At 31.4% G+C, this 14,411-nt stretch overlaps 1 protein-coding gene and 1 long non-coding RNA gene across 3 annotated transcripts in view; one reads left to right on the top strand and one right to left on the bottom strand.

Annotated features, from left to right (window-relative positions):
• The window catches only part of LOC126885739 (peritrophin-1-like), a 35,813-nt gene extending 28,329 nt beyond the window's left edge, over positions 1-7,484 (top strand). For both annotated transcript variants that reach the window (XM_050652515.1, XM_050652517.1), the window contains 4 exons: positions 931-1,113; positions 3,412-3,429; positions 4,437-4,466; positions 7,199-7,484. In XM_050652515.1, the coding sequence (XP_050508472.1) occupies positions 931-1,113; positions 3,412-3,429; positions 4,437-4,466; positions 7,199-7,389 (422 nt within the window). In that variant the 3' untranslated portion in view covers positions 7,390-7,484. The remainder of the gene's footprint in view (positions 1-930; positions 1,114-3,411; positions 3,430-4,436; positions 4,467-7,198) is intronic.
• Positions 6,406-9,048, bottom strand: LOC126885742 (uncharacterized). Its single transcript, XR_007698448.1, has 2 exons — positions 8,818-9,048; positions 6,406-6,581 (listed from the first exon to the last, which is right to left on the bottom strand). It is a non-coding gene; the product is annotated as an uncharacterized LOC126885742 (long non-coding RNA).
• Between the last annotated feature and the right edge of the window lie 5,363 nt (positions 9,049-14,411).

Below are 14,411 nucleotides of genomic sequence, written 5' to 3'. Positions count from 1 at the left end.
TCAAACCATACCTACCCTCCTTAATTTGTTTGTGTTACAATATAAATGTAGAATTGTAAATATTTTACCTTAATTTTTAAGACTCCTGTATATATTTTTTCTTTAATTATTAGTACAAACACGAAACGAGCGGGCGTCGGCGACGCTCTTAGGGACAGATGTGGGGCGTATCTAATCGACGGGTAGTTTAGTGCGAAGATTGTATTTATTTTCAATCGTTTGGAATCGGACTTTAAGATAAACAGTAGCCGCCTTGACTAATTTTATAGTTTTCGTTTATTGGAAAAGTCAGTACATACTTTGATCCAATTTTAATAGCTTAGTTCTCACGAAAGCGAATTAAACCATGAGAAGAGGAGATGAGCAGTAAGAGAATTTTGGTTATTGTGGGAAGAATACGCCAGTCGATTTTAACATCAGAACCACGACAGACGTGTTTTGGGATAATCAAAAAGACGCTTAAAGAAACGCTTTAAGACGTACTTATATATTGACAAGCCGGTCATATATTAAGTAGATAAACGCGATTATTTCAAAGACATTTTCTTTTGTGGCAACTCGTAAAATTTTAGTCGCAATTACACAAACACTTTTACATATCGTCAATTTAATAGGATCTATAATTTAGTTATCTATTTTATTAATTAAAACTGTTAAACATCAAACGGACTTTTATTACGATTGTCTTTAACGAATCCTACATAAATAAATTTGAATATATTTTTTTGTGATTGATCATAGGAAAAATCGTGTAAACAAATTGCATTTAATTATCATGATATTGCTATGATTCTATAAGACACTCGTCGCTTCGTGGCTCGTTCCAAGTATGTCCTAGTACCTATATCGGTTATACTCGCATCATAATCACCACCAATAAATGCTCATTGTATAATAAACTATTATGTATAAAATTAATCATATTTTTAGATTTTACTCCAGATCCTCATTGTCCATACCCTTCTAATGAAATTACGTATGATTTCGTTCCTGGTAATTGCTCAGAATATTACGAATGTGACCACGGACTCAGATATCTTGAAACTTGTCCTCACAATAGATTATGGAATCATATCAAAAACTATTGTGATTTTCCTGAAGAAGTTGACTGCAGTAAGTATTTTGATTAATAATTAAATCTACAATATACAGAGTGTTAGGTAAAGAATCGAAAACTTTTTTTTTCGAAAAACAAAAAAAAAACAAAAAAGAAAAAAGTTTTCGACCAATGCGTGCTACCGGTGATGACCTATGGTGCAGAAACATTATCGCTCACAAAGAAAAACGCACAAAAACTAAGAGTAGCGCAGAGAAGAATGGAGCGATCAATGATAGGGGCCACTCTGCGAGATAGGATTAGAAACGAAGATCTACGAGCTAAGACCAAAGTCATAGACGTCATTGAAAGAAGCTGTAACTTAAAATGGAAATGGGCTGGACACGTTGCCAGAATGAAGGACGGAAGATGGACTCGCAAACTAGTTGAATGGAGACCAAGAGCCGATAAACGTAGCAGAGGAAGACCACCAACACGATGGCAAGACGACTTACGAAAGACAACAAAAAACTGGATACAAAAAGCACAAGATAGAACACTTTGGAGACAAACAGGGGAGGCCTATGTCCAGCAGTGGATTGAGAGAGGCTGATGATGATGATGATGAGGTAAAGAATGGGCCATAGCTTAACCTTAAATTCCTGAGGTTAAACTAGGTCGATTTAAGCTAACTTACCCTAGTATACAAGTTGATAATAACCGAAATACAGGGGGTCAAAGTCAAACTTTTATTTTATTTATTCTTGAATATTTCCTGACAGGCATGGGATAACAACACGAAATTTGGTAAGCGGGGGTTTTTTGGGACGAGAAATCTAAATTCAGCACCAAAAATGATGTATTACCCAGAGGGCGCCACATACGTCTCTCAGTGCTCATTTAATACGTTCAGTTTTTTAATCCCCATTCTACATACTTTTTGAATCAAAATTTTTATTCTCTTAATATTTTTACTTAAAAAAGGTATAACTACTACATTCTTCTCGCTAAACTCAACCTTTTTTTAGATAAACGCATTTTAAATCTGCGAGGCAACATAATTCTTTGCATATTATATATTATCAGTAGGAATTGCACAAGAGCTCTAAAATTATTGAATTTTTCCCGAGTGTCACGTTGGCAGTTTTAATTTCACGAGCCGAAGGCGAGTGAAATTATGTCAAAGTGTCACGAGGGCAAAAATTCTATATTAATTTTTAGAGTTCGAGTGCAATTTGTTGCGATTATTTCATGAATAAAACTGTTCAAAACCAAAATTTTATTGTAATTTATATATGTAAGTACCAATTAGTGAAATTAAACACACAGTTGTTATAAATATGTATTTGACGGTTGAAAGTCATCACTTTTATAATTTTTAAAACATTTGTCATTAATGTCACTGAATGTATTTTTTCGTAGCAACGAAGGGCATCTGACGTAATATGCTTAACGACGGGAGATTATCAAAAATTATCACCTTAATTTGCATGTCTGTAGCTTTCTATTGGTCAGAATCTCCTATGAATGAAATAATCATTGTAGTTACACCCGAAAAATAACTTAAAACAATAAAAACTTACAAAAATGTATCGCAAATTTCTTCAAATGGAATTTGCGATGCAATGAAATATGAGAACTGGCACAATTATTATGGTTTCAAGTTTATTTTTCGGGTCTAACTACAATGATATTATTATGCACGAAAATATGTCGTATCGCAGATTTAAAATGCGTTTATTTCGAAAACAGTTGAGTTTAGCGAGATGAATGTGGTATACCTTTTTTAAGTAAAAATATTAAGAGAATAAAAATTTTGATTCAGAAAGTCTGTAGAGTGGGGGATAAAAAAAACTGAACATAATAAATGAGCACTGAAAGACGTATGTGGCGCCCTCTGGGTAATACATCATTTTTGGTGGCGAATTTAGATTTCTCATCCCAGCTTACCAAATTTCGTGTTATTATCCCATGCTTGTCAGGAAATATCCAAGAATAAATACAAAAGTTTAACTTTGACACCCTGTATTTCGGTTATTATCAACTTGTGTACTAAGGTAAGTTAGATTCAATCGACCTATTTTAACCTCAGGAATCTGCGGTTAAGCTATGGCTCATTCTTTACCAAACACCGTGTATATCTACCTGGAACACAAAAATAATTGACATTTAAAAAAAAATAGGTAATTTCAAACTAATAAATGTTTAACATATTAACTGCAACTCGGGCCAGACTAAACTCGTTCTTAATTTTTAGTCTGGCTAAAAAAGACACTACAAAATGTTTCATCATCATTAGCCGTTTTGAGTCCATTGTTGAACATAGGCCTTCCGTAAATCATTAATATATATTAATTAATTATTTTTTATTTTAGGTCGTGCTCCAGTTACAAGTAAGTTCATTTAAAGATTAAAATATATAGCCTATATATAGTAATTTATTGTAAAATAAGTACAAAATATGTGGATAAATCACCAAAGTTTTTTAATGTAGGAAAATATTTTAAAAATGTAATTTAATAAACAATTATCGCGATCGATTAGCATTAGATAATATTTAATATAGTATATTCGATCTATAGTCCATTCACTCACGGTAAAATAACCTCTGATTTTTCAAGATCCGCTTAGATTGACCAATTTTATTTTGAGCGTAACTTAGGTACTTTTGATGCTTAAAAAACCAAAATAAAACTTTTCTTAAACAGTTTAAAAACGTTGTGATTAATTTTCCCCAAAAAGTGTTTCATTTTTCGGTTATTTCACGCTGAAATGTTCGATTTGAAATTTGACGAATAAGAACCTACAAAAAAAAAGTTAATGAAACTTTTTAGTTCTATTAGCTACAACTCTGCTTAGCTTAGACTGGGTGTAGAGACTATATACACCTTTTTTCACTTTTTTATAAGCTATATTTTTGTTAAGAATATGTTTTTCCATACAAGACTTACTTTTTGAGTTATTTGCGAGAAACCGTATAAAAACTTGTTTTTTGGTTGAAAAATGAACATATTCACTCGCAAATAACTCGAAAAGTATTGATTTGGTGAAAAAATTCCATAGAAACAAAGTTGCTTACAATCAGCAATTTTATCCAATTCCGGACTTATTTTGAACGTGTTTTTTTACCTCCGAGAAGGGGTAAAACTCACCCCCAGGGCAAAAGCACACATCAGCACAACAACACTTTTCTTTCTTTGTCATGTTAGCTATGTGTATGCAAATTTCATGTCAAACCAAGCAGGACCAAAATTTAGAACGAAAACCGGTTGTAAATTTACTCCTCTTATTAATTTTCTAATTATATTCGATCTAGTAATCGTAAAAAATATTTACACTTAAAACGAATTTATTATATTGTTAATAGTGTTATTATTAATAATTATATCTCTTCTTATAGCTACCACATCTGGACCTTCTACTACCCCAAGTAAGTAAAATGTAATTGACTATTTTTAAACGTTTAGAAATCAAGCAAATAATATTTTGAAGATTCATAAAATGAAGTAGATTCAATCTATCAGAAGCTGTGTTTTGGTCGACTTTCATTATCTGTTTATTTCAATATCTTTTGTTTAGGTTCTGTTTCAAGAGAACCTATTTATATAGAATATCTTGGTTAATAATAAATCAAGCAAGTCAATATAACAAAAAAGGACACCGCACACATGTTACGGAAAACTCACTCAAATCACTCAAATGACAATAAAATTTACGTGAATAGATTCATTTCGAAATTACAATAATTTAATATCATTGCGCCAACTCTGAGTTTTGATTAATAACGTCGTAAATTGATATAAATAAATCTAAATCAAATAGGTATGTAGGTAATTGAGTTAGAGTGAGAAAAGAGATTTTGTGAATCAACAGTTCATAAATCTTTTTTCAGATATTAACTTATAGATAATAAATGATAAAGCACTTCCAGTGACGCACCGCAAAATAAGAGTCAGCCTCACGTTGCTGTTCAATCTCAAATATTCATCATTCATATCCGGTATTAAACAGTATATATTTATCACCCCGTATATCACATGAACTAATTTGTTATTAGATTGCAAACATGTGCGGGCTATTTAATTAGTTTAATTATTGCAAATCGTAAACAATATTTTGGCAATAGACATTAATTCAGCTGACTAAATAAAAACCTTTGTTCGAAAGTCGTGTGGGCTATGGCTATGATCCAATTTATCCTGCAGCTAAGAAAGAGCATGCATTAGATTCATTTACTAGAGTCAGTTCAACCAGGCAAGATGTGCCTTTAAATTCATTCCTTCGAGTCACCTCATACATTCAACATGTAGCATTATCAAGGTAGTCTCATTTTAAGTTTCATACGAAACATATCGGTAAAGCAAAGTTTCTCCCTGGGTTTACCCTAGTGTCATTCTATATCAATAAAACATCTAAGTGCATTTGGTGTTTCACTAAAAGGCGAAAGAACACCAGCTGAGCCCGAAGAGTATACCTACATTGCGTTCAGCTGTTTTCGATAGAGACTAGACCAATATTATTTATAAATGAAAGTTTAATGGACTTCAAAACTGTAATTTCGATAAACTTTAATTACAGTTCACGCTGTTATTAATCAAAATTCAGAGTTCTCAATGATATGAAAGGATGGTAATTTCGAGACGAATCTATTCAAGTATTGCTATACCACTGGTGAAAAATAGCTGTAAAATAGTGTAAAATGGAGCAAATAAATTCTACTTTCATAAAATCTACCGATTAACTGTCCCGAGTAAATTCTCAAAAAATCCATGGTGTAAAGTATTCAAAAGATGTTTTTAACCATTGAAAACTTGTACGTAGGAAATCCCTATTGGCAATTCGGCTTCAGTTTAAATAAATATCTTTTATTTTATTTATTGTCATATAATGAATATAATATGTTTCATTTTCATCCAAATCTATTATCGTTTTATCATTTTGTAAACAAAAGCAAATCTTAAAGAATCTTACACAATTTTTAAAAATTTTAAATAATCATCAAATCAACCAGGTTAGATAAAAAATATTTTAATCAGATAAATGTTTTAACTTTCGGCGATAGCATAGTAACACAGTTATAATAATTAAGATAAGATACATTTAAGGCATCATTTGATCAATATCATGAAATACGATCATTGATCAACGACTACGAGAAATTTAACTTCGGCCTAGCTTTACAAATAAAAAGCATTACGATATATTTACAAAAATAACCTTCAAATATTCAAAAAATTAAAAACAACAAATAATTTCCATCAAATTGGCCACAACTTGATGGAAATTATAGTGACTGGATGGAGTTTAGGAATGCATTTATAAGCTTATTGCATAACAATCAGTCCTTATTTTCACTTTTTCCTAAAAGATTCAAAATGGTTCTCTTATTTTCATCATAACTTGCTTAATTTTGATGCTATCAACTTTTTCTGGAGCTCATTTGATAGGCATTCCTAAGTACTTTGACAAGTGTTTAGTAAGTATATTTTATAAAATGCATCGTTTTCCTGTTATTTAAGCTTCAATACTTACATCTAAGTACTCGCTGAAAAAAAATATACATTCAATTACCTATAACTCACTTTGAATTAATATTAAATGGTTTTTTAAGTAAGGAGTTTATTCGTTCTTTGTTATCTTTAATTTTGGGTAATGCCAACATTTTTGTAAAAACTGATGTTTTGTGAATTATTAAATTTATGAAAACCCGCTTTAAAACATGCATTTTTTTCACGAAAAAAATAAGAATTTTGATCTTTAATAACTCCAAAGGTATTGATTTATTTTAATAACTTTATACATATAACAAATTTTGCTTAGAATTGATCCCTCGATTTATGGGGTTATTTTGAATAAAATAATTTTCACCCCCAGAGTAAAAGCGCAAGTTGGTATCATATCACTTTTGTTTATTGAGGTATCTTCTAGCTACTCACTAATGCTTCACTTCAACACTTTAACTCACTTTCACTTCATGAAAATAGTGCAATGACTGCACTATAAGTAGATTATTCTATATTTATTTATATTTTGGATGTGGTCTTTTTAGTAACTTTTTGATATGCAAAATTAAAAATTATTCTTAGAATAAAATTATATATTTTCCTTTGAAGTAGGTACATTATTAAACACACATTTAAAAAATTCTTATCTTGTATATAGATTCAATTTGCGATGGCCAAAAAGACGGAACCTTTTTCGCAGATGAAGATGATTGTGCTAAATATTACGAATGTGTACGAGGACAGGCTATTGAATTTACATGCCCACCTGGTACTTTGTGGGACGAAGAAGAACTTACTTGCGACTTTCCTGATAGAGTTGATTGTAAAGTAACACCAAAGAGTTTTTAAATTTGTATTTACTGTTTTTAGCAAAACTCAGCAACTTTTGTCGAAAATTTATTTTTGTATACAGTCAAATAAATAAATAAATATATTATCTCGTATTTCTGTAGGCTTATTGCCCAAATAATGGTCTACCCCGTTAATATGACGAAAATGCCCCCAGAGGTATTCCAAAAATAAAAATACCATGTTATTCTACATAAAAAATGATTCGACCAAAAATTTTTTTAGACCCCTAGCCCCACCCATAACCTTAAAAAAAATTAAAAAGAGGTTTTTCGTTTTTTGGCGATATCTTCGATTTGACTTATCGTACTAACTTCTTTTTACTTTCATTTTGTAGGGTTTTTTTTATTGCCTACAGCATAGTACCTATTTTTTCCAAAACTTTTGGCGCGAAATTCAATTTTTGGCCCGGAATGGAAGAAAGTCTTACAGACTCTGTCTTACAGACATTAAAATTGTTGTCGGCTGTTATGAAAGATAAAATCGAGAAAAAGCGAACATGGCAGATGAACAACAGGGCTTTCGGAAAAAGTGCAACACCATAGATGCAATTTTTGTTATCAGACAAATAACAGAAAAGTCTATTGAATATGGAAAACATATACATGTACATACATGTACTTACACATGTAGATTTAAAAAGTGCTTTTGACAGGGTGAGGCGAAATTACATCTTAAATTTATTACAAGCTGAACAAATAGACCATCAGGTAATAAGGATAATTAATGAAATTAACAAGAACAAAACCAGAGTTATACCTAATGTCAACAGGAGAAACAAAATGCATAGAACTGAAAGGAGGAATCCGCCAAGGAGACTCGCTCAGCCCATTGTTATTCAATATGGTGATGAATCAAATAATTCACGAAGTAATAAAACGACATGGATACCACATAATGATAATGGGAGCGCATAAAATCACGATAGTATGCTATGCCGATGATTCAGTACCACAAGGATGACCTACAAAGGCAACCCAACACCTTCAATTTCACAGCAAACAATCTTAATATCGTCGGCCTCATATGAAAAGTGCCCAAGTCCAAATTAACAAACTTTACATGAGACGAAAAAAAATGATTTAAAGAATGTTTTTGACTTATCTTATTTGACACAGTTACTTAGAATAGTATCCGTCAGCCTTCTCATAAAAATAGATCTATTTTTAAAATATTATTACTTTAAAAATGGAGCTAAGCAACTTTCATTTTTGAAATAAGGAAAAAAATTGGAGGTAGGCAATTTTTAATATATGTTACTCCATTTAATAACGAAAATCATGAAGAAATATGCGTAACTCCATAAAAGTCTCCAAAAATAAACTGTGAAAAGTCCCACAAGAAAAACGAATGTGGGTTTTAAGGATAATAATGCTACTTAAATGTAATTAACACAAAGCTATAATAATATGTTCAAATCAAACTTACCTTTAATAATAGTTTACACTATTTCCTTAAAAATATGTTAGCTTATAATACTTTTCTTGGAGATATAACACAGCAGCAGCAAAAGTACATCTAGCCTCAATGACAATGATAGACTTTGGCAAGTTTCATGAGATTCACCAACGCCGTGGAGTTGGGTAGAATTCTTTTTTGTGGTTCTAGCGACATCTATTGGCTTTTTTGAACTTTTTTTGTCTTGCTATGCATGCGTACCTACCATAAATATTAATCAGATGGCGCAATATCTCATTTTTGCTTATTTTGGGACTTAGGCACTTTTCATATGAGGCCGACGATATGAGAATATCAGTAAAAAAAACTAAATGTATAGTGATCAGTAAAGAGCCGCCTAGATGCAAACTAGAAATCGACGGCGGAATTGTAGAACAAGTAATAAGAGGCAGACAAACAGGAGTAATCCTAGTAGCACGAAGAAGAAGAAGAAGAAGAAATATTATTAACAAGCTGAAAATGCGAGCATTATCATAACGAAAGCTTTGTTTATTTACGTATTTTAATTCATAATATGGAAAATTACTATTATGAAAAGTAGTTTAGAATTAATAATTATGTTTTAATGTGCAATTATATCATTCTAATTTAAATGTTATGAACTATAGGTAGTTTACTCTTGATCGAAATTCATATTTTTTATATACCTCGTATAAAATTAATAAAATTTTACATATGATGGTTGCATCATAAATCTTAGGACATGAAGAGCTTTTTATGAAGAATAACTTTTCGTCGTCAAATTAAAAATAAAAGAGTTATAAATGAAAATGTTGTTGGTATCCATAATTTGAGAAAAATCTTCAAATATTTTTTTCCGTTAGAAGGATGTAATTGCACATATCACACCATTATTTTTTTATCGCTGTACTTAAACTGCCGTCAAACGGTCTTGCACTATAATTCAACAGCTATGACGTCATTCGTGTGATGCGTTTGACGGCATTTTCTTCAGCTGCCGTTCGCTTTCACTTGCAGTTCAGCATATAATATACGTGGTGAGTTAATGCACGAGTTAACGATTCTCTTATCTTATTTTATTATAGTGCCCGTCTCAGTATATAGTTACAAGCGTTATATTTGTACTTAATTGTTAATTATTGTGGGAATAATAAGTTTGAATTTGGAAAACTTGAATGACTTAGAAAAGTGCCATTATAGGCCGTTCCAACATGCTGTCAAGATTATGTCAATATGGCGGCTGGGAAGTAAACATAAATATTATTCTATCCGGTTCTTAATAAATATTAAACATAAATATTATTCTTATTGTGTTTTAGATCATTTCAGTTGCGTTTTGCAATGTTAGATTGCAATGATTTTACCTTGCAAGCATATTTTTGCATTGAGACGGCATTTGCAATTAGAGCTTTTTGATAAAATGATCGTAAATCATAGATGGACAATGGACTATTATAAAAATATCCAACGAACATTAATGTCTTTGATTGAAGAAAACCTAATGACAATATGTCTATATCATTGACCACACAAGGGTATCGACCACCAAGTTCCTATGCACAAAGAAGAAAAAAATGTCTTTTGTTATGCAATAAACTAGCAGATTTAGCTGCACAACGTACGGGCATGTTATTTGAGCAAAGGTTTAATCTATTAAAAAATCTCAAAACACGTGGGCCAATGATACAGCTGTTCTACTTACACCTATAGATGTTACAGACGAAAATGACACGCAAGTTATTATTGACAGTAATGATGAAGTTGTATTTGAAAAAGACACGCAAGTTATTGAAAGTAATGATGTGAAAGCTGTGTGGTGAGGTGGTTCGTCAAGAGATAAGTAGGGTAGATATTGTGGAGGGGAATATACAAGAGTCAAGTCCAGAAAATAAACTAAAAGGCCAATGTCACTCAAATTCAATAAAATTTATATCAATAGATTCGTTTCAAATTAACGGTCAATTCTTATCATTGCGCCAACTCTTAATTTTCAATAATAAGAGCAGAAATTTATATAAATCAATCTGAAATCAAATGGGTAGGTACATAAGTTAGAGAGAGAAAAAGTATTTTAAAATACCCAGATTATCGGTAACTTCATAAATCTTCTCGGGCTATTAAGCATCTTATTATAATAGTTTCACTAATCCGCTTAGGTGAAGCGGGGTTTAAGCTGTTTTGAATAGCACCCAGAGCAATAGTGATTATAACTGACACGTTTATGAATTCCAAAAATGTGATTTAGATAAACTTTAATTGCAATTTGCGCCGTAATTAATCATAATTAAGAGTTGACCGTTAATTTAAAACGAATCTATTCGTATAAATTTTATTGAATTTGAGTGACATTATATTTTCCATAAGATGTGTGCGATGTCCTTTCTATAATTAATTTTTTTTCTTAGTTTTACAACAGGTTTTACAATATAAATAAAGACTAATTTAATTATGTACATATTTATCATTAATCATTAGCCATAATTAAAATACGTTTTAATACTACACTTTGTTTTCTTTTTCGCTTATAAGAAAATCTTCTAATATTAATAAATTCTTTATCAGAAATTCATACTAAGATGGCCAGCCTCCAAGCGAACGGCAGCCGAAGAAAATGCCGTTAAACGCATCATAAGACTGACGTCATAGCTGTTAACGGCATTATAGTGCACGACCGTTTGACGGCAGTTTAAGTACAGCGTTTTTTTATACCAAACAATATTATTTCATATACTGTCGGTTCGCTAAACTCAGACACAACTGGTTAGTGATTTTAGTCAATAATTTTGCCAATTTGGCAAAAAAAATTACAAATTAGTTAATAATTACTAAATAATTAGTAATTTTGTCAATTTTGGCAAAATTAGCAAAAACAAAAAAATTACCTACTAAAATCACTAGCCAGTTGTGTCGAGTTTAGCAAACCGACTATATTTTAATTTCATAGCAAATGGAACAGTCCTTTTATCATAAAGGGGAGGCCGTATACTCGAATAGACCTTTTTAAAGCTGTATTAATAAATTATTGCTTTTAAAATGTACTCAAATTGTATTTTTGAACATCTTATTTATTTTATATAATAATTAAATTCGCTATCAAATGCAATTGATGTTTTATTAATACTTAATTTAAAATTTAGTTTGACATTCAAGAAGTGTCAAACTCAAATGTAAATAACTTATCGAGATTAAAAAAAACTAGCCTACTTAATAGCAACGATTTCAGCAGGACGTGTAGTGTGTCGGAAGAAAATAAAACGATTGTGACGTCACATTTTAAACTTTGAGGTCGATTATCTCGAAGACAGTTAGAAATATCGAAATGCCGTTTTCAGATTTGGATTCAGAAGAAAAAACTACATAAGAATCCATCGATAAATCTGATCTGCGTATTGCAGGAGCGGCAACGCAATAACACACACACACTTTTGCGAATTTATAAACGAAATGTTTTCGTTGAAAATGATAATTTCACTATGCAGATAAATTATTTTAATAATAAACAATTTGTAAAAAAAAATAGAAAAATTCAATTTATTTCTCCTTTTCGTAGCTATATCTCGGATCTCGGCAGCTACGAATTTTAGAAAAAAATTGTGAACTCAAAAAAGTTTGCAAGATTTTTTTGTGCAAGATATAATTGATTAAAAATTTAAAAAATAATGATTATTTTATTATTGCAAAATTAGCAAAAACCTTTAAAAATGGTCAAAAATCAATGTTTTTTCAATAATATTTTTTAGGTATTTAAAAGCCACATAGAACCTTCAGCATTTATTCAGCAAATCCTTCAACACTCAAAAAAGCATTACCAGAGAACGGCAGTTCTCGCCAGTGGCGCACATCCACACTCCCCTACACGCGACACTATATATACACGAAATTTTCGATTTTCTAAATCTGACTGAATTGAAAATTGGGCCAACTCCCATCTTAATGTTCAGGAAAAGACTCACCCATCCATATATCAACCATCCATTTTGGTCCACGGGTGTGGATTTTACGGCCCTTCCTATTTAGGGTCTGTTTTTCGTTCTCGTCCACATAACTCCCAAAAACTTCGAAAATTTAACTCCGACCTTTGCGGCTTCTGATAGTACTGATCATTACCTTTCTAACGCATGTCTAATTTTGGAAATCGGTCATACCATTCAAAAGTTACCGAGCTCAGAAATACGACTCAATTTTTATTTAAAAAAGGGAAAATATTTGTCGATATGTATGTATGTATGTGGAAAAGTTAAACCGATCTGAATTTTTTCTCTGTGTTTGAAGAGGGGGTCAGGGCCGATTCAGAACCGATGTAGTTTGTGACTTTTGACCACCCATAAGCCAGCTATAGGACTTGGTAGGTACAAAACGGCATATTTTTTGGGGGTATATATCTTCGGTTCAAGAAGATACAGGAGAACCGCAAATACACCAAATCAATAGTATTGAGTTAAGCTTTCAAATGGTGTCTAAGCCGCCAGGATCAGACATACACACGGCTCAGTACAGCCGAAAAACTGAAAAACTAAACTTTGAAAATTTTGGTTTTTGGACAATTACTCAAAATTTAAACCTACGAATTGCGCCAATAACTGAGCGTTTGTAGAAAGATTCTGGGCGGATCTAATGGTGTATGCCTCATATCTGGGAAAATTCGAATTGTTAAGTTATAGGCTTCATAAATATGATCAAATCTATTTCTTATGAGAAAAACGGTTTTTCAAGCTCAATAATTCCTGTAATAGCTTCAGTTATAATACTTGAACTTAGATTCGTCAGATACAACTTGTCAATACGTTTCAAACTCATGTTTAGTGATCAAAATCGGTTAAGCCGTTTAGAATTTATTAAGCTACAAAAGTATAATCCTATTAACGATTATTCCCTAAATGGTTTATGTAGTTGTAGTGGTCACGACGCTAAATTTGATCTGGCAACGGGCAATTCGAGTTCATTTACCGGCCATCCCAATATTTTTTTCAATATATTTCGAATAGAAAAAAAGTCTAGTGTACATTCAATGGACACTAGATCATTTGGGAGATAATGCGACAAAGGCGACTATTTATAAATCTTAACGTGTAATCGAGAAACTGCATTTAACTTCATACATTTAATTTATTAATAACTTTGAAAAACTCCTGATACAAGAATAAAAAACAGCTAAATGCCGTAAAAATGAGTGGCGCTTACAATATTCCAGCTACAAAAGATCTGATATGAATATTACGTGGCGCGAAAATGTATTTTCATTTTGATGCAAAACAAAATTCTAGTTTTATTTTAAAAGATTTTTCCATATTATTTGCTAAATTTGAAGTAAAACGCGCCACAAAAGAGTAACTTTGATACAGTTTGAACTTTGAAACTCTTTTGTGGCGCGTTTACTTCAAATTTAGCAAACATTATGGAAAATCTTTTAAAATAAAACTAGAATTTTGTTATGCATCAAAATGATAATACATTTTCGCTCCACGTAATATTCATATCAGATCTTTTGTAGCTGGAATATTGTTGCGCCACTCATTTTTACGGCATTTGGCTGTTTTTTATTCTTGTAATTCATATTCAGCATAATCGATCAAGTAGTTTTCGCAAAATAATTTTGCAGGTGT

The sequence above is a fragment of the Diabrotica virgifera genome, chromosome 5, assembly GCF_917563875.1.
Source record: "Diabrotica virgifera virgifera chromosome 5, PGI_DIABVI_V3a".
Classification (NCBI taxonomy): Eukaryota; Metazoa; Arthropoda; class Insecta; order Coleoptera; family Chrysomelidae; genus Diabrotica; species Diabrotica virgifera.
Note: the sequence above shows the minus strand (reverse complement) of the source record. Positions and strands in the feature narration are given on the sequence as shown.